The sequence below is a fragment of the Alexandromys fortis genome, unplaced genomic scaffold (assembly GCF_014885135.2).
Source record: "Alexandromys fortis isolate MF-2015 unplaced genomic scaffold, M_Fortis_MF-2015_v1.1 scaffold_66, whole genome shotgun sequence".
Lineage (NCBI taxonomy): Eukaryota > Metazoa > Chordata > Mammalia > Rodentia > Cricetidae > Alexandromys > Alexandromys fortis.
The window spans coordinates 877,712-904,500 of record NW_026067950.1 but is presented as its reverse complement, the minus strand read 5'-3'; the positions used below and the strand labels follow the sequence as shown (position 1 = coordinate 904,500).

General features: G+C 37.6%; 1 protein-coding gene across 2 annotated transcripts in view; it reads right to left on the bottom strand.

Moving 5' to 3' along the window:
- Positions 1 to 26,789, bottom strand: part of Nalcn (sodium leak channel, non-selective) — a 259,437-nt gene that overhangs the window by 96,019 nt on the left and 136,629 nt on the right. For both annotated transcript variants that reach the window (XM_050150391.1, XM_050150392.1), the window contains exons 14-15: positions 20,998 to 21,135; positions 7,824 to 7,898 (exon numbers count right to left, since the gene is read on the bottom strand). In XM_050150391.1, the coding sequence (XP_050006348.1) occupies positions 7,824 to 7,898; positions 20,998 to 21,135 (213 nt within the window). The remainder of the gene's footprint in view (positions 1 to 7,823; positions 7,899 to 20,997; positions 21,136 to 26,789) is intronic.

Sequence of the window (26,789 nt, the reverse complement as noted above, 5' to 3'; positions counted from 1 at the left end):
CTTGAATACACACACAATATCTTTTTTAAATACAGACTATATTTCCCCTTCTTTTCTTCATGCCTTTATTCTTTCCTTTGTTCCTTCTTTGCTTCCTTCCCTCCTTTTTTTCTTCCCTCCTTTTTTCTTCCTATTTTTTATGTTGGGTATCATATTTCCTGAGCGCTGTAATTACAGGTTTGTGCTTTTGTGCATAGTTTTGACCCCTATATTTCCAATCATCTTGATTTTGATGATTGACACTTCCAAATTCCAAGTTTCTGCTGTTACTTCTTGGCTTGAATTTTGGTCTAAATAGTACATAGCCTTAACGATTTCTTTCAGCCAATCTTATTGCTGTTCATGAGTTAGTATTAGAAAAATGTCTGACACGTGTTGCTAATTTAAAAATATCAGATTAGATGTAATATATAAGATTAGCATTGGGGATTATGCAAAGTTCTGGGCTATGAACTTTATACGTAAATTGTCAAAGAAGAGTCTCTTCAATCAAAGACTGAGAGTGGTCTCAAGGGGAGTTTGGTAACATTAATAGCTGTGAGTAAAACGTGGTGCTTCCCAACTCTCAGCTATTAGTGGTTTCTAGGTTCTTTAGAGTATTGATCCTCTACCTCCTGGGCAGCCGTGTGCTTCCTACAGCAGCAGGAATCTTAGCTACTGATCCCTCCTCCAGCTGTGCATGTTTCCAGTGTGTTGTACAAATAGCATTCTCAGTGCATATTCCAGGGAGGAAAAGAGGGGTGCACTGTAGTAAAGATGCTAACACAGTTCACATAGGTAGGTGACCTGCTCAGAAATGTCGAGTGTGAGGAAGATGAGATGAGGGAGCTGGCAATTCTGATTCACATCCTCAGTGTCCTTCAAGCCTCCTTTGCTGTCATCCAACCATACCATCCAAGTCCTAAACCCTCTCCTACTGCCATCACTAATCACTCACCACTATTGCTATGATGGTTGCCCATTTTAAATAAAAACACAAATTGTGATAAACATATTTAAAAGAATTTATATTTTACTGGCTTTAAGCCTAACATGAATTCAGTAGATTCACACTGCTGCACCACAGGCTTCTAGAACTTTCTCATTTTTCAGGGTTGAAGTCCCACCCCCATTGAACAACAGCCCCTTTATCCATCTCCAATTTCTGACAAACAACTTTATATTTTGTGCCTATGAACTTGACTGCATGGGTGGAATGGTACAGTGTGCGATTTTTTATGACAGGTTGCTTCATGTATTGTGATGACATCAGGATGTGTCAGAACCCCCACTCTTTTGTGGCTGCTCTCCCTCGTGCCTTCTTCCTCCAACCTCTTCTATTACTTCCTCTACCTTCAGATCCTTTCATGCTGCATGCCTGTGATGAATGTCCCCAATTTTACTAGCCACGACTCCTGTCTGCTGCCCAAACCCCTCATTCATCATCACTCCTGACTCCACTTCGTTTACTTGTCAACTTTTCTACCATCTCATGAGCTATTTAAAGGTAAAGACAGCTTCCTGGTGACCATGCACATATGTGTGTATATGAGAGAGAGAGAGAGAGAGAGAGAGAGAGAGAGAGAGAGAGAGAGAGAGAGAGTATGTGTGTATCCCTGTTGCTAACAGATTGAAGAGTTAATCTCTGCTTAACAACATCTCAATTATACAACCCTCCTCCACACCAACCCTCAACAGTGATGACCGGATCATGAGTTTGATTATTATCTGGCTTTCTGTCTATCCACCTGCAATATGAGAATATGCTGATATCCAACTTTTCTACACATCTTATCTATCCTACTGTCTAGATATGTTTCTCACCACTAATGAAAGAACTGGTCCTCCGAGACAGCAGAAGATACTGACTTAGAGCCATATAGTCTGTGTTGTCCCAACTCTGGTACTTAGGAAATAACATGAACTGCGGAAAAAGTTTACTTCTCTGAATGTACTTTTGACATTCAAGATGAAATCTGGTAGGTTAGTATGAAATGCCCTGCACCAGGAATTTTCAGTAGGCAACACTTATTTTTGTCCCGGCAACACCACTTATTTTAAAGTCAAATTATCTTGAATTCACTCATGAAAGATTGCCAAAATAGTGAGTATGGAAAGACCTTAATGCAACCCCTAAGACGTAACCAGTGATTAGTTGAATTATGTCCAAAGTAACTTGCTAGGACCCTGAATTTTGAATGTGTGGAGGCCACAGAGATATGAATGAAAAGTTTCAACATATAAGAACTTACTACTTAGAATTCCAATAGGATGTGTGTGCAGGGGGAGTCAGAGGAGAGAGAGAGAGAGAGAGAGAGAGAGAGAGAGAGAGAGAGAGAGAGAGAGAGAGGAGTAAACTATTAATTCATGGATTACAGAAGCAGAGAAATTCCATAGTCTTCCCTCTGCAAGCTGGAGATACAAAGAATCAATGTAGCTCCCCCACAGCTGATGGTGTAGGCTCCAGCCCTGTTATAAATTGGTTGTTTACCTTAAGTCATCCCATAAGGAGTAAATTTAGCTTTTACCACGTTTTTATTCTGTTGTGTATTCAGAAGATTTAATGATGCTGCCCATCTGGGAGAATATCTGCTTTCTTAGCCTATGAATAAAATGCTAAGCCTTATCAGAAACACTTCTACAGATCCACGCAGAACACTGCTTACAAACTATGTAGTCATTCATGCCTTAATCCAGGTAACATGCCACAAAAACTAACCATTTTGCAAGATAAGGATAAAAAAAAAGTACTAATTGTTTGAAATTCCCAGAGAAGAGTGAGAAGCTACGTGTCCACTTGCCTTTGTTCCATGGACTCTGTCAAACCCGTGAATCAGGATTTTATGAGATAGACTATGGGGCTGAAGAGCATTTTTTAAAATTTCATAGCTGTGAATTTAATCTAAGCAGACTATCTACTTCTGTTTCCCAAGATTCTTTCCCCGAGGCTTCTCTAGATTTTTTTCTCATAGTTTAATGAATTTTATATTACTTAAAAGAACACCCTTTATATTGCTCTTGCTCTGACTTTGTGCAAAATCATTAAAGCTGTAGGGTTTCTTTGTAATTTTCAAAGTTTCCACTCTACCTCACACCCCTTTATCTTTCTTATTACTACACCACTGAGCTTCAAGGTTGCCTTCTCCTTACTGAATGCCAGAGAGCAATTTGACCAAGGTCTTTTTCTTTATGTTTCTATGTCATCTGACTTGTTCCTTCTCTTTCCTCTCTCTCTCTCTCTCTCTCTCTCTCTCTCTCTCTCTCTCTCTCTCACACACACACACACACACACAAATACATACCTCTCTCTCTCACAGACACACACACAAATACACACACACATACATACACATACATAAATACATACATACACACATACATATACACATAATTCATACACAGAAATACATACAAACATACATACACACAAATACATACAAACATGCATAAATACACACACATACACGCACAAATACATACTTGTCTTTTCCACAAATCACCATAATCATATTCAAACAACTTCACCTTAAAATTTCGTGTAGAAAATTATTATACATACAATAAAATATATAATTATAAAGAAAGCAATTATAATTGTGATTAATTATCAGAAATACCACATATGAAATTTAAAAGCCTTATGAATAGATTCATCGAATGTCTTACATTTGATGTTTATAGGGCTTCAACTTAAATCAATTTAAATATTTAGAGTATAGGCTTTTGGTCCAAATTGCAATGGTTTCAATCTTAGCTTTAACATTTGTTGATTGTTCAGTCTTTAGTTCTTTGTGTCCCTTTCCCTTGTCTGTTAGGTGGATTTAATAATATCTGCACTGAGGGGCTATTTTGAGCAGTAAGTGAAGTTATTTGGCATTTGACAGTGAGTAAACAGTCAACAACTATTACCACATTAGCAAGAATTCATAGGCTGGTTATAAACAGTAAAAATATTAAAACAAAAGAGTGAGCTGAGCAAAAAATTAGAATGTGCAATGCTTTCTGTAACTCAAAATATTAGAAGAGAAAACTTTTCACATATCTTTTCTGTTCCACACTCTATTTGGGGATAGCAATAAAAATAGATGGTAAGAGCCAGATCTCTGTATATAGAAGTCTAGTAAATACTTTATGGGGTAATTTTATTGGCTAGTCCAAAACATCTGTTAGAGACTAGAGATTGTTAGATACCTCCCTTCTATGATTATAAACATGTGTATGTAAGTGCATGCTTGCATATACATAATTATGGTGTAGTATTTTCTGCAAATTATGCAACCTTGAAGGTTAAGATCACCCAAAAACCCATTGCCATTGTTTTTGAGTTCTCAGTAGTCCTCATTGTCCGCTATGTTCAGCGAGTCCGGGTTTATCCCAGGCCAGCTGGCCTTGGTGAGTTCCCGATAGAACATCCCCATTGTTTCAGTGTGTGGGTGCACCCCTCACGGTCCTGAGTTCCTTGCTCATGCTCTCTCTCCTTCTGCTCCTGATTTGGACCTTGAGATTTCTGTCTGGTGCTCCAATGTGGGTCAAGAACAATGATAGTGGGTTTTTGATCCTACTGCACGTACTGGCTTTGTGGGAGCCTAGGCAGTTTGGATGCTCACCTTACTAGACCTGGGTGGAGGTGGGTGGTCCTTGGACTTCCCACAGGGCAGGGACCCTGATTGATCTTTGGGCTGTGGAGGGAGGGGGACTTGTTTGGGGGAGGGGGAGGGAAATGGGAGGCAGTGGCGGGGAAGAGACAGAAATCTTCAATAAATAAATAAATAAGTAAGTAAATAAATAAATAAAAAGATCATCCAAAAAGGGAAAACAATGAATATTTTAAAATGATACAATTTTAAAAATACTTCACTTATATATTATTTTATAATTTCAAGAGAGAGAGAGAGAGAGAGAGAGAGAGAGTGTGTGTGTGTGTGTGTGTGTGTGTGTGTGTGTGTGAACCTTTGTGAGTTAATGTGCACCACACATTTACAGGAGTATGCAAGGGAGAGAAAATTGGGTTGAATCCCTTGGACCTGAAGTTGCAGGTGTTTGTGAGCTGGTGTGTGGAACTTGGGACCTCTGTAAAAACAGCAACCTCTCTAGTCCCATCCAAAGGATATGGTTTTCCAAACTAGTGAAAGCACAAAAATATTCTTGTGTAAAAAGGAAAAAAGAGAACCAGTCACATTTTAATTTAGAGTGATACTTTTTGCTCCAGTGAATTTCAAATATGAAATTGAAGGGATTTGGGGTATGAAATTAATAGATGGATTAATTAAATTTGTAGTTTCAGTCCAGTCATGAATAAATAATAGCCTAAAAGGACTATTGAAAATGGGATCACTACTTTATTTTTCCTGACATTTTCAGAGTTGAAAATGTCTTTAAATCTTCAAAGAAAACACTCCAAATTGGACGTATCTACAATGGAATAATCAATCTGATATATAGAATTTCTAAAAACAAAAATTTAAAAAAGTGAGGAAAGTGAGATAGCAAGCAGTTGTGAGTGCACACACATGCATGTGTGCATGCATGAGCACATATGCGTGCATATGTGTTGAGTTTATGTGAACATGTGGGCACATTCACATGAAGGCTTTGATGTTTTCTTCCTTTGTTATCTTATTTTTAATGTAAGGTCTGTAACTAAACCAAAGCTCACTAAGCTGTCTGGACGACTGGGCAGTCAGAGCAGTTACCTTTTCCCTGCCAGTGCTGGAATTAAAGACGCACAGCACACACAGCCTCTATATGAGTGCCTGGGATCTGACTGACCTCATGGCTCACGCTTGCATGAGAAGTAGTTTCCTAACTGAGTCCTCCTCCAAGTCTCGTGATTTTTTTGATTGTTGGTTTTCCATTATTGGTTATATAAAATAAATGAAAAGAAAGCCCAAAATGACTATTGAATATACAAATGTTTAAAAGAAAACTAAATAGATTGAATATGTATGTACAAATTTAAACACTCAAAACCCAGTCACTGTAAAATTTATTTAGGTTTGCATTCATGGGCTCCAAAAACTTGCTATGTGTAATTTTTTTACTGCCTTCCAGCAGAAAGAATATTTTGCAAATGTAGGCTGAAATTACTTGGTATTTTACGTATTCAGTGGTTGCTTAATACCACACTGAATCTTGTAGTGGGATCAGTTAGAGAAAATTGAATGCTTTTCATTTTTGTGTATTCAGTTTTGCTGGAAGTATATACAATATATTCAAGATCTATGAATGATAAATATGACACACATAAAAATCCACATATAAATGCCAGATTTGGAAAGCAGCACATTTTTGTTGGTCTTGTCAATTATACAGTTGATCAGTTTTGATGCTGAGCTCACACATTGTATATTTTTCTACAAGGGAGTCAAGTCAAACATTTCACACCACCAGCATAGAATAACATCCCAACCCTCACCTGAAGAGTCCTTTCCCTAAGCCACACAGTAGAAAAAGCAAAAAGAAATGACCTTGACCACAGAGTCTTTTGCCTGTATAGTTCAGGACACTATGGAGCTTAAAGCTTTCCTGAGTATGCTCAGAGCAGGGGTCTTGATATCAAACATGCTTTTCAGCTCCTATGGATACCCTTGGTGAAATCAGTGGCTTTGAAGATGAGAATAATGCAATGTAAAGCCTAAAGGGATCATTAAAATTAAAAAAATACAAACTTAATAGGTTATGTTGTTTTATCTTTTTCAGAATAGGCAAGTTTTGAAAAATCTGAATATGTGAGACCCTTCACATAATTCCAAAGGCTTACTTTAGAGTATTGGGTACTCTTGCAATGTGGGAAGTCCTTCTGCATATGTGTTGCTTTTATTGGTTAATGAATAAAGCTGCTTTGGCCAGTAGCTTAGCAAAATAGAGCTAGGCAGGCAAACTAAACTGAATGCTGGGAGAAAGAAGGAGTCAGGGAGAAGCCATTTAGCTCCATCAGACACAAACGCAGGACATAACTTTACCTGGTAAGCCACAGCCATGTGGTGATATACAGATTAATAGAAATGGGTTAATTTAAGACATAAGAGTAAGCCAAAAATACACTTAAGCTATTGTCCAAACAGTATTGCAAATAATAAAGTTTCTATGTGATTATTTTGGGAGTCTGGACAGCCGGGAAACAAACAAGTGGCCTCTTACTACATTCTTGTTAACATTTTAACTCATCATACAATGTATAAGTGTGTCCAAGAAAATCTCGTAATGTCTCCCATCCTCTTATTTCTCAATAAAGCCAAACACTCCAGCCAATTGCAGACACTGCTCCATACAAGAGAACTACAGAGCTAGTCAGCTGCTTCTACTTGTCACCTGTCTGCCATGGAAAATATAATATTTATAAACACCCATGTCCATTTTTTGATACTATTTTCTCTACTCTGATAGAGTCTGATTTCAAGAATAACAAGATACATATTTGATCATTTATCTTGTTTAATTTTGAACAATCACTTTAGACATCTAGACTAGATATTCTTCTAGTGTCTGTAAGTCTGACAGTTGCTTTTTAATACTTTTTATGACAAAGACCAAGAGCATTGCATATACTTGTGCAATATGGTATTATGGCCCTGGGGAATTTGATTTCAAAACATCCTTCAATTAATAGAAAAATGATCTCAAAATCTAGTTATTAAACTACGAGCATCTTACTTTTACTCAAAGTAATATGAAACTAGCCTTAAGATATAGGTAGAGTAATAAGAAAACACACTCTGATATTAGATAAAACAACACATCAGCTTATTAGCTCAGACTGCCTCAAATTTTTCAATTAATTCTTTGCTTTGAAAATCCAAACATCAACATTACTTTAAGCGCCCTTAATTTTTAATATCACTTACTTGTTTGAGCTTCTTTAGATCTTCATCAAGTTCTAAGTTGTCCAAAATAACAGCAACAAACAAACTCAGGAGGATCTACAAAATGGTTAAATAACAATGAAAACACCCACAGGCTATAAGTATCAAAACTTTGTATATATAGAATATGTACCTAAAAGATATTTGATAAAGAATTCATCAGTTGAAAATTATGAATATGCATTGTGAATCATTGCATAGACACTTTAAAATGTTTGTCACAAACACAGGACAGGAAATACAAAAGTTATCACATAGATAACAAAAATAGCAATTTACTTCAGGAAGGAAATATAATAAAGAAGTTATGATTGTTTTAATTTAATAACTTTATCTCTGAAACTCACCTAAGAAAGAATTAATGATGAAAAGCTTAATATGCAAAGGTGCTAATTGGATAGTTATAATGATGAAATACTGGAAATGACTTCTAAACTTTTATAAGTAGCTAATACGATTATAGAGAACTCAATGATCAAATTCTTACTGAAGTTAAAGGTTTTCATGGTGGCAGGTAGTCCCCAAGGTGTCCCATAGTGTTGCTGTTAACTGCAAATGATGTGTGCTGTAGTCCCACACATTGATATGGAGCCAAAAGGTTACAGAAAAGAGGCAATAAAAGGCAATGCCAGTTTTTATCCTACTCTTTCTGGGATCAGTGGCTCAGGCAGTGCCAAGATGTGAAGGAAGCACCGTGAAAAATCCCTTCTTCTGATGAACTGAGACTTCTTGCCAGCAGAAAACAATGAACCTTCCAACACTCTTGTGAGAGACCTGTCTTGGAGGCAGATACTCAAGTCTTCTAAGTGACCACAGTCCCAGACATCTTGATGGTAACCTAAGGAGACACTGAAACAGACCCAAGCAAACCTTTTCCAGCTCCCAACTGAGAGAAACTATTCAAGACAATAAAGATTTCTTTGTTAGTGAGTTCCTAGCCTGTGGATAATTTGTGATAAAATGTTGGCTAACAACCCATGAATTTTTCTGGTACCAAAAAAAAAAAAATGCTTCCAGTACAATAATAGGTGTATTTATGGTAAAAGTCCAGCAATGTAGAAGAAAAATTTAAATAGAAAATGTTCAGAGCAGGTAATTTAGATGCTATTTAGACAATAACATCTGTTTTTCTGTGGTGATGATAAATTTCCCCCTTTTTATGTTTTGAGATAATTTAAAATATATTAATTTCTATTTTTTCCTTCCTTCCTTCCTTCCTTCCTTCCTTCCTTCCTTCCTTCCTTCCTTCCTTCCTTCATTCCTAAAGAACATTCCTTTATTCTTTGGGAATGCCTACTAGTTAGCTCCATTGACTGGGAGGTGGCATTCTGCCACTTGCAATTCTTTGTCTGGTGACTAGAAATTTTCATAAATCGGCTTCTGAGAACATTCTTTTTATTGTTTTTATTGCACTATACATTTTTCTTCACTCCTCTCCCTTCCTCCCCACTCCCATTCTACCTCTCCTATGACCCCTATACTCCCAATTTATTCAGGAGATATTATCTTTTTTCTCTTTCTGTTTAGATCCCTATATGTCTCTCTTAGGGTCCTTTCTGTTGTCTAGGTTCTCTGGGGTTGTGGATTGTAGGCTGGTTTTACTTTGTTTTATGTTAAAAAGCCACTTGTGAATGAATACATATTATATTTGTCTTTCTGGGTCTGGATTACCTCACTCAATATGGTTTTTCCTTGATCTATCCATTTACCTGCAAATTTCAAGATGTCATTATTTTTTTTTCTTTCTGCTGAGTGGTACTCCATTGTGTAAATGTACCACATTTTCTTTATCCATTCTTCGGTTGAGGGCCATCTAGGTTGTTACCAGGTTCCGGCTATTACAAATAATGCTGCTTTGAACATAGTTGAGCACATGTCCTTGTGGTGTGAATGAGCTTCCTTTGGGCATATACCCCAAAGTGGTATTGCTGGGTCTTTTGAGGTAGAGTTCTTGGATGAGAACACCTCTTCTTTCATCCTAGTGGCATCAGGAGTTTTCATGAAGTATACCCTTTTTGTCCAATCAGCCCCACCCGCAAAATGCAGTGAGTCATTGGTCAGGTAAAATTTAGAAGAACGGCATTTACTGAATAGCACTGTGGAATCTTCTTGAAACTCACTGGAAGATGCTTGTGTTTTGCTATAGAGGGTGACATTTTTTTCTGCCTTTGCTGTCTGCTAGGTCATCTGACATTTCCACTATGGCTTTGGCTCAATGCTTTTTCAAGAATAAAACTGTGTTTTAGTTTTTCTCTCTACCACCTTTATGGAGATGTTGGCAGCATAGCAGATTTTACTTTTAATTATTTCTCTAGCAGTAGCCAGGTGGAGGGTTATCGAAGGACAGTGAGGTTACTCTATTAGATCAGATTTTGACAAACAGTTCAGAGGATTCCAGGAATGTATCAGCCACAGTCTAATTGGGACTCAGGTGCAATCTTGCTCTCACAGTGGCGTTTACAATTGAATTCAGCAGGCATAGAGAGAGCCTACATAGGCAAGAGCACGGTGGTTCAGGTGAGACTTGGGTTCAGAAACAAGTGCAATCCCTTACGCATTCATGGGCAATCACTAGCCCATGGAGATTACTGTGCCATTATTTGTAAGATCTTATGGCTATAATAATAATAATAAACAATTATTATTAGTGTTATTATTTATTAATGCAGCTCCTATTTCCTTCATTTAACTTTCTACCAACAAATGAGATGAATGATAAAAACTAGAAATACATAGAAAGGCTGAAATAAACTCTTTGTTTTTCTATGAGTAAACTTAATGAGATAATAGTCTTTTCATTTCTGTTGTTGGCTAAAAATGTATTGTTCTACCGAAGCAGCTCAATTCTTGGGTTTTGTTATGTTAGAATATATTCTTCCTTTCTTCAAGAGTGGTCTAAGGTCAAACATAGGTGAATCACTTGGCATCTTGTCCATTATGGGCTAGATAAGGCATTCTTCATCTCCCATGGGGAGTATTTGTGATGTTTTTTGTTTGTTTGTTTTTGCAGAAATGGGGAATCTGGGCTTTTGACCTGCCAATGTGGCCACCATCTCAGCTCTGAAACCTTCTGCTGAGTTTTGATTTCCAGTAATATCTTCCGTGTAACTTCCTAGAGCTGCTGAGGCAAAATGCATATCCTTGGTGCCTTACACTTGGGCATTTATTCTGTTATCGTTCTAGAGGCCAGAGGTCTAAAGGCTACTAGCTGTCAGCAGGACGGTATGGTGTCCAGTGCCTCTAAGAAAGAATCCTTCCCTGTCTCTTGCAGCTTCTGAAGTCCTGAGAAGTCACTGGCTTTTCTTAGAGCATAGTATCAATCTTCAATTCCGTCTCATCATAGCCTCTCTTTCTCCCCAAGTGTTATCCTCTTCAGTTTCCCATAAAAATATTTTTTTTAGTGGATATGGGATCCATCCAGCTAACTTGGGGTGATTTTATTCAACATTACTAACTTAGTTATATGTACAAAGACTCCTTATCTAAAAAATTGAGAGCATTTGTTTACATTTCTTTTATTTTTTTAAAAGAAAATATAATTAATATACTTCAAACCAGCTCATCAGAGCATGAAAAGACATCACAGGCCATACTGACTCTCAACAATCAGGAAAGTTTAGAAGTTCTGTTATTCTTGGGGAACCAAGGTGGACTTGTTCTTTGGGAGTGTCTCAGAACTTGTCTTTATCTAGTACTCCTAGGATTGTAACACTGCCCAGCTGCTGGTGGCCTATGTGTGACCTCTAACAATCTTCCCCCTCAAGTTCAGGCAAAACATGAAGCCAGGTCTTGGCTATCTAAACATACTGATACCAACCCTGTTACTGCCTTTGGTCAGGCCTACCACTTTCCAAGGGAACACTCCTCTCCTTTCCTCTGTCCCAGATAAAATCCTTTTTACCCTACACTAATTCAGGATGAGGTCTTTAACTGGAACAGAAGTGAGTGTGTGGCTGCACAAGGTTGATTCTGAAGGCTGACATCAGAGACTGGTGGTTATTTGCATATCATAAATTTAATGCTATACCAGCTGAATATGTTGGTCTCTGAAAGCCTATTGGGATGGATGGGTCAAGGGCACCTTAGTTAGTGATGAGAGCCCCAAGGATGTAGTCAAAGGCACTCATGAGAAACCAAGGTGACTTTGACAGAAAAAGAAATGTAACAAAGTCATTCGTGGAGGCTGGAGAGCATGTGGCTTATTCTGGAGGAGTTGAGCCGGTTAGTCCAGCCAGAGCTCACCTTTCTAAGCGTACTGGGCAGGAATGACTAGAATCTGGGGTGGAGCTGGCAATCCCATAAGTGCCACAGACAGAGGTCAGGGAAAGCAGAAGGAAGTTATTACCACCATGAAATGATGATCATAGTTTCTTCTGTACTGGGATTTTTCTTTCAGAAGTTTGGGGTTTGTTGTTAGTTGTTTTTTTTTTTTTTTTGTTTAATGAATCAAGTGCAGTTACTTCAGAAGTATGAGTTGACAAAATGAGATTAGATACAGAATGCTCTCTTGTTTGAAAAATACATTTTATTTCATATCTTCTTAAAATACATTATATTTCATATGTTCTTAGAGGTAAAGGTTACCCTCAGAACAGAAGAGCTGAGATAGATGGGGGTTATGTACTGTCTCTTCGCAGACCCAAGGCTGAATATAGTTTAGATGAAAGGAGGCAAGACTCACCTCACAAAAACTTTGGGTTTCCCAGGGAAATAAATGACAGTCAAGATTTGGCAGTAGGAAGCCCCTAATATATAGGATTGAGAACAGTGTTGGGGAAGATTGTTAGCAACAAAATCAAGACTAGTAAAAGAGGGAGTCAAAATTTGCTTTATGTGAACATGAAGATTAATTTCATTCTTCAGAGATCTTGGAACATTTAGGTGTAAGTTCAGTTAGCATAACTTAACTCTGGTGGCAAAGGAAAAAAGCCAGTGGAGAGCAGATAGGAGATCGAGTATCATGTGAAGTCTAGGCTTTCCCTAAAGCTCAGTTTCATTTTGGCATGGACTTTTGTCCCCAGTATAGGGGCCTGTGATAAGATGATTACTTATCACCCAGGATGAGAGATGGAGAAAGTCTGGACTGAGAACAGTCTCTTGGAACAGAGATGAAAAGTCCAGGAAACCAAGGTGAGCCCGCAGCTGATTGTAAGGAAGTGAGAATTACTTTGTGGTTCTTTTCTCAGACTCTAATAAGGTGACAATAACCAGTGGGATGAAGAAATTGAAGTGAGGAGAGGTTGGCAGCTTGCTTTCCCATCATGTCTAATGTACCTTGCCAACAACACATCATCTTCCTATAAGCCCAGGGTGAAATTGGAAGGAGGGAACAGTCTGGCCTGGGTGTCAGCCACTTTCTAACACAAAGAATTGGAAGTCGTGGGAACGCCTGACCTGCCCTAATTCTGAAAGGAAAAGCATTGCTAGGTTTGGGGGCATTTCTGTTTGTTTTATCTTTACAGAAAGCTGAGGTAACACTTGTTAACCAGGACCCATCACATCCACATCTCTGCTGACTTGCAGTCAATGTCCACTTGCTACACATATTGTGTCAAAATGTTTCCCACAGATGTTAGATGTAGCACATAGGACCGTACGAAACTGCTTGTTAATAAAGCAAGAATTTTTTTGGGAACTTAGTACCTTCAATCACTAGATCTTCTTCTTGTATGTAAAACACTTTAAATGTTTCCAGGTCTAAATTATCCAATCAATCAGCGTTGATTTTTTACTTACATTCACATAGTACTTCAGTTTAGAACACACTTATAATTTTAGATCACTTAAAATATAACGCTGTAATAGCAGGATACAGAGGTTCATTATACAATATCTTTTTTTTTCTCTTTGCTAAAATATATTCAGAAGAATGTTGATAGTTTACCTGGTGCCTTAAAATCAAGGAACTCACATGATACAAGTTTTCATTGATGGCTGCTTGTCATCAATGGAGACAGTCTAAACATGTCTACAGTGTTTGACTGTATATAGTGTGCACTCTGTTGTAGAACACTTGACTGGCTTAACATATACACATACACACCTTTATTCTATATCTCCTGCAAACAGTACGAATTAGAATTTTTATGAAAAAAACAGAAAATAGTATAATAGTTTAAATATCTAGGTTTTTGTTTTTTTAAAAAAAGATTTCTTTATTTTATGTGTCTGAATGTCTTGCCTAGGTTGCTTGGCAGTGCCTGAGGACACAAGAGAAGGCCATTGGATCTTCTGGAGCTGGAGTTATAGACATTTGTGAGCTATTGTGTGGATTCTATAAACACTACCTGGGTCCTCTGCTAGAGCAGTGAGTGCTCTTAACCACTGGGCCATCATTTCTCTAATCTTGCATATCCAATTCTTTAGCTCCTTATATTAAAATGCTAATTCCCAAGGTAATTTTTGTAGTGACGATAGCTTTAGTGTGGGGAACAGTGCATATCAGGTCTCAAAGTCTGGGAAGACTCCATGAATATTAAGGAAGTGGAGCCCAGGAGTTAGGCTGCTGATAGGCATACAGAGAGGGAAGGGAGCGGGACCACAGCTAGATAAAGATGGCAAGCTTCTGGCTCCTTTCTTACCCTCCTGATACGAGACAAAGAAAGTCCTGTCAGGTTTTTTCTCCTGCCAGCAGCTCCCCTTCCCCCAAGTTCAAGGTATGTTTACCAAAGATGTGGGCCTATCAGCATCTCTGTTTTACTTCAAACTGACCAATCCTAAATTAGAGAGAGGAGACCCCTATTCTAATACCTCCTAATGGCCTTAAAATCCCAGCTCTTCATTGGAGGCCAGAACTCCAACTTCTCTGCTTTGTAAAGGGTCTTTCTTTGTGTTTGCCCTGGTGTGTGTGTGTGTGTGTGTATGTGTGTTTTCTTACCCTAGTTAATGCCTTATTTCACTGGCTAATTGTATCTGGTCTCTATGGGATATTCCCTGTTGAGAACTGTTTGGCTTGAGATTTTTCCTGCCTTTTAATTATTTGACTGCAAAACAAACCCGATGAAGACCGCTAGATAGTAGCAGAAGGGCACAACAACATACTGGTGGAATTTTGAGCTTCCTGTTCAGTAGATATTAAAGTAATTTTTTTTTAGGGTTAGTACAGCTTCTGCCCAAGTGTCTCTCAGATGTCTGACCAATCTCCTATCCCTTAGGATTATTTTTCTCTGCCTTTTCCTTCTACTTCTTAGAGTCCAGATTTGCTCTGGGCTAGACATTTTCTGTGAAATTGGCTTACATTTTGTTTGTTACATTTGATATATTCATACATTTATTTTATAAATTTATATACTTGTTAAATTTTATTCTTTCATGGCAGATAAACTTATTTTTATTCCATTCACTCACACTGAATTTCAGGCAAATGCAAATAAATGATGAGGGTAGCGTTGTCAATAAACAGCATTCCCTCCATGCTCTGTAGAGTGGCCTTGTTAATGAACAGTATTCCCTCCGTGGCTCTGTTTATCACTACAGTGTTTATGCATCAGACTCACTTTTGAGGTGGGATGATACAGATACCTAAATTTAAGACTTCTTTTTAAAAGAGGTCATACACGTCACTGAGGATGATTGACTGGGTGAGATTCTGTCACGGTGGCAACATACCTCATTTTGCTTTAATTCTACATGCTATGGCCCACTCTAAACACATTTTCTTTTCTCTTTTAATTTTTCATTCTGTTTCTTTTCATTGCTTCCATGTATAAAGGTGGCCTTTTGGCTGAAGTGTCACCGTCAGTCTTGATGGTGTTACTCATCGTTATCTGTATGTAACAGAGCACAGCAGGAGATTGATGCACACCTCACACTTCTGTTTGCCTCCTTCTTAAGCATTTATAACCACGCTATCCTGAGCTTTCTTGCCATTTGTAGAATAAAACAATTTCACTTTTTATATGGGTCAAAAAACAGTCAGATTTAATCAGAGCAGTGTAAAATGGGATATGTTCAACATAGACTCACTTTTAAATCATTTAATTTACACTTTCAAATGCACATCTCTGTGAGCAAAACATGACTATTCACAGCAAGCTGCTGCCACTGAGGCGAAATCAAGAGAGCGTTGTGTTAATTTCGGCACTTCAAAGGTAACGAAAAGACCATCCACAATGCAGGCTTAATTATGTTTTCTCGTCTTTCAGCATTCACATCACAGGGCTTTCTTTTGAGACAATAATAAAAGAGGAAGAAAAAAAAACCTTCAAAGGGGCAGGAAAAGAAAGTCTTTTCAACTGTTTAAAACTTCCATAGTCCCTACCCCCAAATCACCAGCAAAAGTGGGTGACAAGATAAAGTCAACAAGCACATGACAAACTGAAATCACTTAGGACAGATATACTGAACACGTACCTGGCAGGAAAAAGCATTTAAAGGAACAATAGATAATAGTGATGAATGTGTTTTTTTCTGTACACTGGAGCTTGACTGTCGTGGTGAGCAGACAGATTGGTGCCCCCAGGAGCATACAACATCCTGGCCTGGTGCTATTCCAGAACTCGCTGCAGCCAAATTTTGCTTTTCTTCTGTCTCTTATAAAGCTGGGTCAGGAACCCTCCAGGTTGGTAGCACCACTAATCATATTAACTAAGGGACTAATTACTCATTAGAGTTTGCACATTTCTGTCAACTTTTCTCCCAAATTGAGTTAGTTGCTTTTTTGGAATACTTACTAGAGGAAAAAATAATTTACCAAAAGTTCTCATTTTGGCATAAACTCAAGTTCACAGGCAGATCTGTGAGTTTAGCTTATAATACTTTTCTCTTTTCTACAGGCCCATGCACATGTCGATATATTTGTCTCAAAACTATCTCTGAAAATAATTAATGAATTAATAGCTATCACCAGATTTTTGCATGGTCATATTAAACCTCAAATGAGGTTGATGTGGAAGAACCAGGAAGCACAGCTGACCCTGTGGGCACTGATCGTACAGGAAGGAGCTGGGTAGCATGTCATTAAACTAGTCCTTGAATGACCAGTCTTCAATGTTGGTTGATGTGTCTGTGTTGACTATTGATAATTCCTGAGTAGTTAGGAGACTTAACTAGTTTTGGTTAAGATCTTTACCACTTTGAATCTTTCACATATAATTGTATGTAGAGATTCAGTAAAACCATGCTAAGTGAGTCAGGACTAACCTAATAATAACCTAACACTTGAGTGACTGCCATGCTAAGAGTACCCAGATAATGAAAAACAGAGGCTGATCATGTCTTAAGCAAAGTCTTTGTAAGATGCAGGAAGCAGCTGGACTAGTTAGAATATAGGGCTAATATATAAATGATACTTTTGTTTATAATTTAGTGGCAGAGAGTGTTTTCTTTCACTAAGCTAATTACCTCATTAAAGCACTATTTATAAAATTGAAAGCCTAATTATTTAATCTTTTGCCATATACTTAATAACTAGAGAAAATCAAGTAAATATGTTAATGCATTAAAATTCTCACATAAATCTTGTAAGAAAATGTGACTTGAATTTTATTTAACCATTTCATTTAACATTTACTACCTATACATTTTAAGTCAGAATGAGTTAAAGATCTAAGGAAGAAAAGTAAAAATTTAAATCATGAGAATATACAGGCAGGTATGATCTCAGGAAGAGAATGTTTTAAGCATGAATAAAATAAAAATATTGCCTAGTTTTCAGAAATGATTGCTTTAGCATCAAAAGGAATCATAGACAAATTGGAATAGCAAAATACCATCGAAGAAGACAGACTTTCAACAAAGGTACTAGCTATGCTAAGGGATTAAAATCCAAACATGTGTCACTCCTATGAATGAAGTTGGAAAAGACAACCTAGCCCTTAAAACACCTGTAAAACAAATACTGGGTAAGTCACTGAGAAGAAGGCCAATGAGCACATAGGAATTTCCCCCTCAGTACTCACACCAATATTAAAATACAAAATGAGGTAAAACAATGTACCAGTCACTCACAAAAGTATCAAAACATTAAAAAGGCATACACTATCAAGTGTAAAAGAGTGTGAAGGAGCATAGGAATTCTGAATTATGACATTCTGGAGGGCAAATGATTGTGGTCTTCTTTCAGGACAGGGTCCTACCATTTTTCTCATTCATTAAATGCTTCAGGCTTTGGGGGCCATACGGTGACATACAGGGTCTTATGTGAGTACCTAGTCACACAACCATGTAAGGATACAGACACCATTGCGACTCACAGGCTCAAAGATGGGTGGTGAACCAGATTTGGTGTTTGACTCAAAAGATTCCTGTTTTAGTGGTATGGGGATAATATCCAAACTTGGGCATAGATCCAAGACAAAGTCTCATGTGAACATGCGTAGTGTGTTGATGTATTGTGGCATTGAAACCTCCTCCTTGGAAAACAGTACAACCATCGTTGGGGAAGAAGACTAATAAGCTATGAACTAGCATCCGCCATACATTTTAATGACCTAGGAATTAGTTTCATGTATGTTAAGAAAAATAGAAAATTAGCAATAAATGTAATTGCAGAATACATATTGAGCTTGATACATTTATTCTGAGAATCATTTATCTTAATGGCATGTCAGGAGAGGACCACATGACCACATATAGCTTACTTTCAGTGTAGTGATGGCTAACAACACACGTGGAACAGGACCTTACAAACTAAAATATATTAATAACAATCTTTTAACTTTACAATACCAAACATATTTAATATGATAACTTTGAATTAAAATCAGTATATATGTATATGTTCTATAGATGCATATACGTGGCAAATCTCTGCATTTCATTGATTTGAAGACATTTATTTTCAACCACTATAAAATAGGAATGAGCCTTGCCATTGGTCAAAGAATCTCCAATAATGCAAAGATAGCTAACATACACGGAACTTTGGGAACTACTTCCGTTAGGCATTATTATTCTTACTTTTAGGTTTGACCCAGAAAAGCCATGAAGGAAGTTAAGTTCCATTTCTAATGACCAGGAAAACTAATCTAGATTTCTGAACTCTAACTTCATGCTCTTGTCTGCACCATATTTACCAAACTGCTTTTTGCTGACACAAAGACTTTTCAATTCTTGATTGCTTTACAGACTTCAAAAAATTGTTAATAAAATAACAAATCATTTCAATGCTTAGTTTTTAACTTAAAATTTAATAACTTATAATGAGAAATAGTAATTTGTGTTTTAGACACACATAAATCAGCAAAAGAAAGGATGGAACTTAATGTAGATTTTAATCTTTGATTTGCTTAAGCAATAATAATTAATGCCATTTTGGGGACCCATACAAGTTTTAGGTTGCCCAAAAAGGCTAATTGGAAGTTTTAACACTGTCATTCATTCTATAAGTGATCCCTGTAGAATTTCAGTTGAAAATTTCTTTCCAGGTGATATACCAGGATAGAAAGAATTTCTTCTGCTTTTTATCCTTTGTGACTCTGAGTTGCTCAAATGTATGTCTGAGTGTAATAATCTGTAATGAGGGTAGCAAACAATTATATTATCTAGTGGCAAAAATAATTAGATTGACTATCAGAAGTCAACTAGACTAATATTCACATGAATTGTTGATGTCCATTAAATCTCTCCTATATTTAACCTATGGTCAATAGTCTTCAAGCTACTCCAATGCCAGAGTGATCTAACAACATGGTAGATGACTACTAAACATTAGTTAAAATGCAGTAGTAACTGAATGAGTGACTAATTGATAGATGAACACGTGACCAAACACAGACTGAAACATGCTGGTAGGCAGGGTGCAAAAGTCCTGGAAACAAGGTACACATTCCAGCACAGCCATACACCAGCTCTGGAAGCCAGGTCCCATCCCCACTCTCCAGTGTCCTTAGCTCTCATGGTTTTCTATAAATTCAGTTTCATGTAAGCAATGTCCAGGCTATTTCTATATAATTCTACCATTTGAACCTCTGACTTTACACTACTTAACCAAGTATCTCTGTTGTAGTGGGCATATGTTAATTTTGAAAGCCTTTGTCTATAGTAGAGGCCACTTTTAAGTCATCACACATAACTTTCAAGTACTTACTAATTCCTAAGTATTTGTAATTGGAGGACATTAGAGGTGGCAAGCAGTTTGGGTTGTTTGAGTGAGACTTTTCTCAAAGCCAAACTCAATTTTGACATGCTCAATGGTAAATTTCACCTTCATTATCTAAGCAATAAGCAAGCAATAAAACTTTAGCTTTTAAGGCCATCTAGAGATGGGATTAGTTGGAATACCATTATACTTAGAGTGGTATTAGGCAAATTCCTAAACTTCTCTGAACCTCAATTTCATCATCAACTACATTATAAGATTTTCCTATCTGATTGTCTTAAATATCAAAGCTAATTATCATAAAGCATTTTGCCACACAGTAAATAGTGGCAGTTAATTTTATTTCATTCATTCCTGAAAAAGTATAAATATGTTATTATACTATTAGAGAACAAGATTAAATGGGAATAGATGCACTTTTGGCAGTAAGAAGGCATGGGAATTACTTCTTTAGTGTAGTAGAGGCAGTATAGGTCTCTTTTTCTGTGTTTAGTACAAAGTGAAAATAATCTTTTGTGATTGAGGAAAATGATCTAGATGGTGACGGAAACAACTCTTTCCTGATCTTTGGCACTCTGTTTTCTTGTGCTTTCAGAGTAGTTTCGGCTGTGTATTTTATTTTCTCTCCCGTGCATCACTGCTCTGCACACAGTACAGAAACACCACAGAGTTTTAATTAGCTACCTGTACCCTGAGATTCAAGTTTAATCACAGCTGCGAAGAGGATGTGTTGAAATTGAAGAGGACATTACTACATGATAAAAATTACAACAATAGCGTAGTTCAGGTTTGATCTATAGATGTGACTATGTGTGAATGTGGAGGTAAGCTAAACTGATGTGTGACTATGGGATTTCCATTTGCTCTGTTTTATATTCCCCCACGCAAGCACATGTACCTGATGGAAACCAGGGACTTCTCATTAACCAACCTGAAATATAATCCTCAAGAAGTTCTTTCACTTACAGCATTTAGAATGGAAGGGATCTCATCCAACGGGACATCTGGCAGTTTTCTATTGACTCTTACTTTGAAATTGATAATACATCAAATATCTGGTGACCTTCATCCCATAAATTGCTTCAAGATATAACTTAAAAGAAATGATAAACTCACCAGAGTTGCAAAGAGATGGTAGAGTATGAAATAGATGGCCACCACCGGCGCCCACATATGTCCTACTGCATTCAGAGTCTGATCCATCACGTCCACCCATCCTTCCTGGGTCAAGATCTGGAACATGGACATAAATGCCTATGCAAGAAAAAGAAATGGAGCATTACACATTCCACCGACTCAATGTAATTTACACCTGGACACAATTAAAATTATCCCATGAGAGATGAGATAGATGTCTCAGTGGTTAAGAGCACTGGCTGTTCTTGCAGAGGACCAGATTTAATTATCTGCACCCACATGGCAGCTCACAACTGTTTCTAACTCCAGTACTGGTGGATTCATTGTCCTCTTTTGACCCCTGGGGGCACTCCACACATGTGGCACACAGACAAAACCAAAATAAGACAATAATACCCCTCCCAAAAGAGCAAAAACAAAACTAAAATGGAAAGTAAAATTAAATTATCCTGTGATAATCAGCTGAAGACTTTGTTGTTGGCATTATTTATTCTCTTCTAATAAATCAAGGGAAAGTAATTCATGCAACATGGGAAAAAGCTGAGAACAAAGGATTAATTGTTACATCAAACTCTTCAGCTTCAGAAACTAATTATTTTGAATTAAAAATTGATTTTAAGGGTAAATTCTTTTGAGACATGAAAGTTTCTCTATCATTGCCTACACATGATTTGTTTTTTCCCTTTCCAGAAAGTTATTTTAACACCTCCAGCAGATTTTTATTTGGGTTTCCTAATGCTGCTAGTAGAACTGTATTAATTTAAAAATGAATTACATTGTCTTAAGCACACAGGAGAATAATAACGTTTATTTTGTTTACAAGGTGTCCAGCTACCAAATGAGTTCAGCTACCATATTAGAAACATGTAATGATATGGACAGGCTGAGGAATTTAACAAAGACACATTTTTTTTTCATGATACTTTTAAAGAATTTAAGGCACAGAGTCATGATTGCAGAAGCCAAGACTAAAACACCAGGACATTCCAAGAAAGCCAGTCATGCTGAAAGGCTGGGCTCTTCCTGCACCAAGCTTTGGCTGTTCAGTTTGGAAACATCGTTCTAGTTAAATATGAGAATATGTGTCCTGTATGCATCAGTGGCCACTAAATGCTTCTTAGTAAGGCTTTTAATCGTGCCGGGAAAAGGTTTACTCTTTACAACTGTTTTATAGTCTTCAGAGGAAGAAACCATAAACAGAGTATTAAGGTTCCAAGAACTGAAGTCCAGGATAAGGAACAGCCTGAAATCAAGATACAAATCTAAGATTGACAGGACCCCAGACTTAAAGGGTCTCTAAAAGTAATTCAGTCTGGCTCTTCTAACCTATTTGAATACTTTGTTATGCTAATAGAAATTGTGGCCAGGTATTGAATCTCCTGCATTCAGGAATGTCTGGGATCTGCCACTTTTAGGCCTAAGCACAGCTATTTCCTCTTAGACTCTTTCCTTCCTGAGGTCAATAAGAAATCATTAATTCTCAGATAATTTTTTTCAGAAAAAATTATACTTATCTATTGTGGTTATGTATAGGGTGAATGTGTTATGGCGTGCGTCTGGGGGGCCAGAGGATAACATGAGGAGCCAGTCTGTCCTTCCACCATGTGGGTCACAGGGAGCAAACTCAGGTCTTCAGGCTTGCCTTCCATATGAAATAAGTCTTGAAGTGGTTGATTGTTTTCCCACATGTCCTCTGTTCATTTGTGGAGTACTTCTCTTGAATTAGTCTGGTCTAAATTCTTTCATCTTGTAGAAGTTTTTTTTTTGTTATTGTTGTTGATGAAAATGTGAATTAGGTTGCATTTGATAATTGAGTCCTAGCATTATCAGCAGCACCGTGACATTCTCCTTGCTGGGCTGCACAAGAGGAGGCAACCCTTAGCTTCAACTCACTCCTTTTTTAACTGTACTGTTATTTCCTTAAAATCATCATATATTGCATTATGTCAAACACCATGAACATTGTATTGCCTTAAATAAATACAGAATTGTTTTACCAAAAACAATACTCTATCATTTAACTTAATAAAAATGTCAGTCTTATCACTGAGGGCAATTATTCTTCTCCATTTTGTCTTCTTTTTTGCTACTGAATATGTACATACAAGCAGTACATATTCCAAAGATGATTCACATGAAATTATCAGATTTCACAACGTTGCCACCAGTGAGGAAACATACATACATCTCAGACCTAACAGCAAAAGGTGTCGCATGAAAGTGGCATGAATCACAGTTATTGTAGCTTTCTTTCTTCCAAAGTAAAAAAAAATGCTTGCAATTAAGCCTAACAGATACCATTCCTGGAATTTCCAGACCAAAAGTTTAGGTCTACTTTTCAAGTGTCCTCATCGCAAACCAACCTATACGTTTACTGCAATAACTTTTGAAACCTCTAGCTTTTATATGTGCAGTATTACTCAGGAACATGGAACTGTGGGATTGTGACCCTCCTCTCTGAGACAATGAGTGCAGGAGACTGAGGTTATCTGCTATTCTTTTCAGTGTCTTAAAAAAAAAACCACCCAAACTTTAAAACCTTGATTTCTGCAGAGCTCAGCTGGAAGTGCATATATTATATCTGAGAGCCAGACTTTTAGTTAAGTGGGATTTGTGTGTACATTGTTGCTGATAAGCTGAGGAAAATGGTAGAATCATTAAAAGCTTCTCCTATAGCCTGCAATTAATTTGTGTTTCATGTGAAGGGTCCTTTAGTTTTGTTGAGTTTCTACCCAGATGTTCCAATTCAGTAACCGTCTGAGACTGAAAATCAGATATGCTCACTGACACTTTGCGGTTAAGGCCTGTGCACCTGGAGGAACCTGAAACTTACACGTGTTCCAACAAAGATCATTAGAGGCTCATGGAACTGAGATGAGTAAGACAATGTGTCAACTTCTAAAAACATTTAGAAGCAAAAGGGAAGAAAATGAACACGACCAAGCAGCGAATGAAAACATGGTGCATGGAGAAATTTGACAAAAGGCTGTGAAGGCAGCACCGTGGAAGAACACCTGCCTAATCTGCATGAAAAATACATTTTTTTGAAAATGTATCTTGAAGATTTCTATATGCCACAACTTGACATTCCTTTCTTTGTTCACTACAACATTAGGTATCTCTTCACTCTGGGCTTCATGCAATTGTTTGTAGTCTATTATATTGAACGTATCAAATCTGAAACAGCTTTTGGACAAGTTTAAATCTTAAATTTATTAAGAAATTTTGTCTTTGGATTTTAGTAAGCTGGTAAACGATAGATAATTTTTAATATATTGACTAGGAAGATGCTGTTCACTCACCACTGAGCAGGTGATGTTCTCAGATTCCATTTCCCCCTTCGGAGCTCAGGTATCATTTCAACTGTAATCTTTGGTACAGTAACAAAAGATCAATGTTCAAGGTTAAGTTGAGCTCCTTTCTTTACCATAATTAATCTGAATCTGGCTCAACTTATTCATATCACTTAACAGACATTTTTTGTTGCTGTTTATAGTGAAATTATTCATATGCCTCAAAGGGAAAAGAAATACATTCTTCTGCCTAAGATGACTGCCAGATTCTCACACAATTTACCCTCTACTTGGAATAGATCCCATTTCTACTATGCTGTAGCTATTCTTTTTAGAACCTCCAATTACCTGGAAGCCGTCTGAGTCCCGCTCGTACAGATTTGTTTTCTGGAGCTGTCTCACTGCCTGTTCTAATTTGGGATAATTGCTTTTGAGACCTGTTCCATAGTTGGTATGATTTGCATTTCAAGTCCCTTATTTTGGTCTTATTCTCTCCAATGTAACATCAGAAGAGGCTGCCAGCTTCTCGCCCGTGGACTTAAAGGCTGCTTCTGTGTGTCAGCTGCACCTCTTCTCTCTGCTCTCACAGTACGAGGAAAAGGCTCGCATGATGAAGACGTTTATCTGAAGCTGTGGGTAATGATGCTGAGAGCGTCAGGCTATAGAAAATTCTTCAGTCCAGGTGCATCTAGGGAATCATTACTGCAACCAGAGTCGACCAGTCCTAGATGTGCCCTTTCTTCAAGTTCTCTGACCTATCTTCAGTCGTCATTCTTGGTCCATAAGTCTAGTTGAGGGCTCAGGGGAAAGGGTCACCCCCACATCTCCTCTCCTCCCTTTGTCTTGAGACTCCTATTTCCTTATAACTTCTGTTTCATTTTTCATACTCTCATGATGCAGCATTTTTGAAAATTAGATTATGCGGAAGCATTCATTTTTGAAAGTTGAAAGTTTTATCTTTATTCCCAGCACTTGGGAGGCAGAGGCAGGTGGATCTCTGTGAGTTCGAGGCTAGCCTGGTATACAAGAGTTAATTCCAGGGCAGGAACCAAAAGCTACAGAGAAACCCTGTCTCAAAAATAAAAAATAAAAAAAATCTATCTGTCTGTCTGTCCATCTGTTTGTCTATCTTCCTGCTCTAAATAAAGGACTTCTACAATTCAGGAGTTCTTGTCTTCTTGTAGGATTCTATATAATATCCGTTTGGAGTCTCCTCAGATTGAGGGATTTGAGATGAGTATATATATTAGGATTTTCTTTTCATACCTTTTCTTCTTATCCTTTTCCAAAAGACAAGTCTAGGAGATGAGATGAGCTTAGATGTCTTTCCCATTCTCTCTCAGTACCTTAACTACTATCCTTTCTCCATGTTGACTGTTACTCAAATAAAATGTTACAAATTTGTAGACCTTCCTGCGTGTAATTTCTGGTGCTACATTATAAATTGTTAATTGGTTTGCTGATTTTCTGATGCTTTAGACAGGCACTATCTGTGATTTTTCTTTCTTTTGTTTTACCTCTTTATTCCATACACATAGTGGAAATCTCAAATTAAGCACGACTACAGGCCAATTCTTGTAAACTTCAGGTGCCCACATGCTGCTAGGTGAACTGAGAATGAGCAGTTCCCTGGAGACTAGTCCAATTTGTTGTATACCAAGTGAACTGGAAAGGTGGAGCCGGCAGCTCTACCCCTTCATGGAAAAACTAAATCAACCAAAAAAGTCTTGAATGAATTTCAAATGGAAATGACAGAGAAAAATCGCATTGAATCTGGAGGCAGGAGAAGAAATGCTATTTTTCCAAGCAGGTATGGAGGTCAACAGAAGGAGTTTGCATAGACACTCAGAGAAGTGATGATGTCCCAAGGAAGCAAAATTTCTGAATAAGCAGAGGTCAAGAAAATATATCAGATAAGAGATTGCACTTAACTGGATCTCATCTGATAGAAAATAAGTATTTTAAAGGTATTAGCTTTATGATTTTTATCAGATGTTTTAAATTCCTTGAATATGTGGGGACAAAACAAGGACAAGCGCCTGAGAGCAGAGGGTAAGTAGTAGTTGCTTTCCAAAGAAACGGAACGAGAGAAAACAAAAGCAAAGAATGAGGTCCAGGAGCCTCCTTAGTGGAGGCCAAAACACCATTGTCCAGGGCCACAATGTCCATACCATTCCTTCTCCGGCTCTTAGTTGGTTCTCTATTTCCCCATCTGAACCTCAGCTCTCTTTCTTGCTCATTAGTACTTTCTTGTTCAACTTCTCCCACACTGATATTTTCAGTCTCCCCTTTAGATTCAACTTCATAGCTCCACTTGGATTCCTAGCAGGAATCTCAAGCCTTTGATATCTCAAATTGTGTTCATGGCTGCCCTTCCTACACTCCTGTCTCAGAAAGCAGCACTCCATTCGTCAGATCATTCCCACCATCGACCTTCAGGAGACCTTTCTTCCTTTTCATCTCCTCATACTCCACATC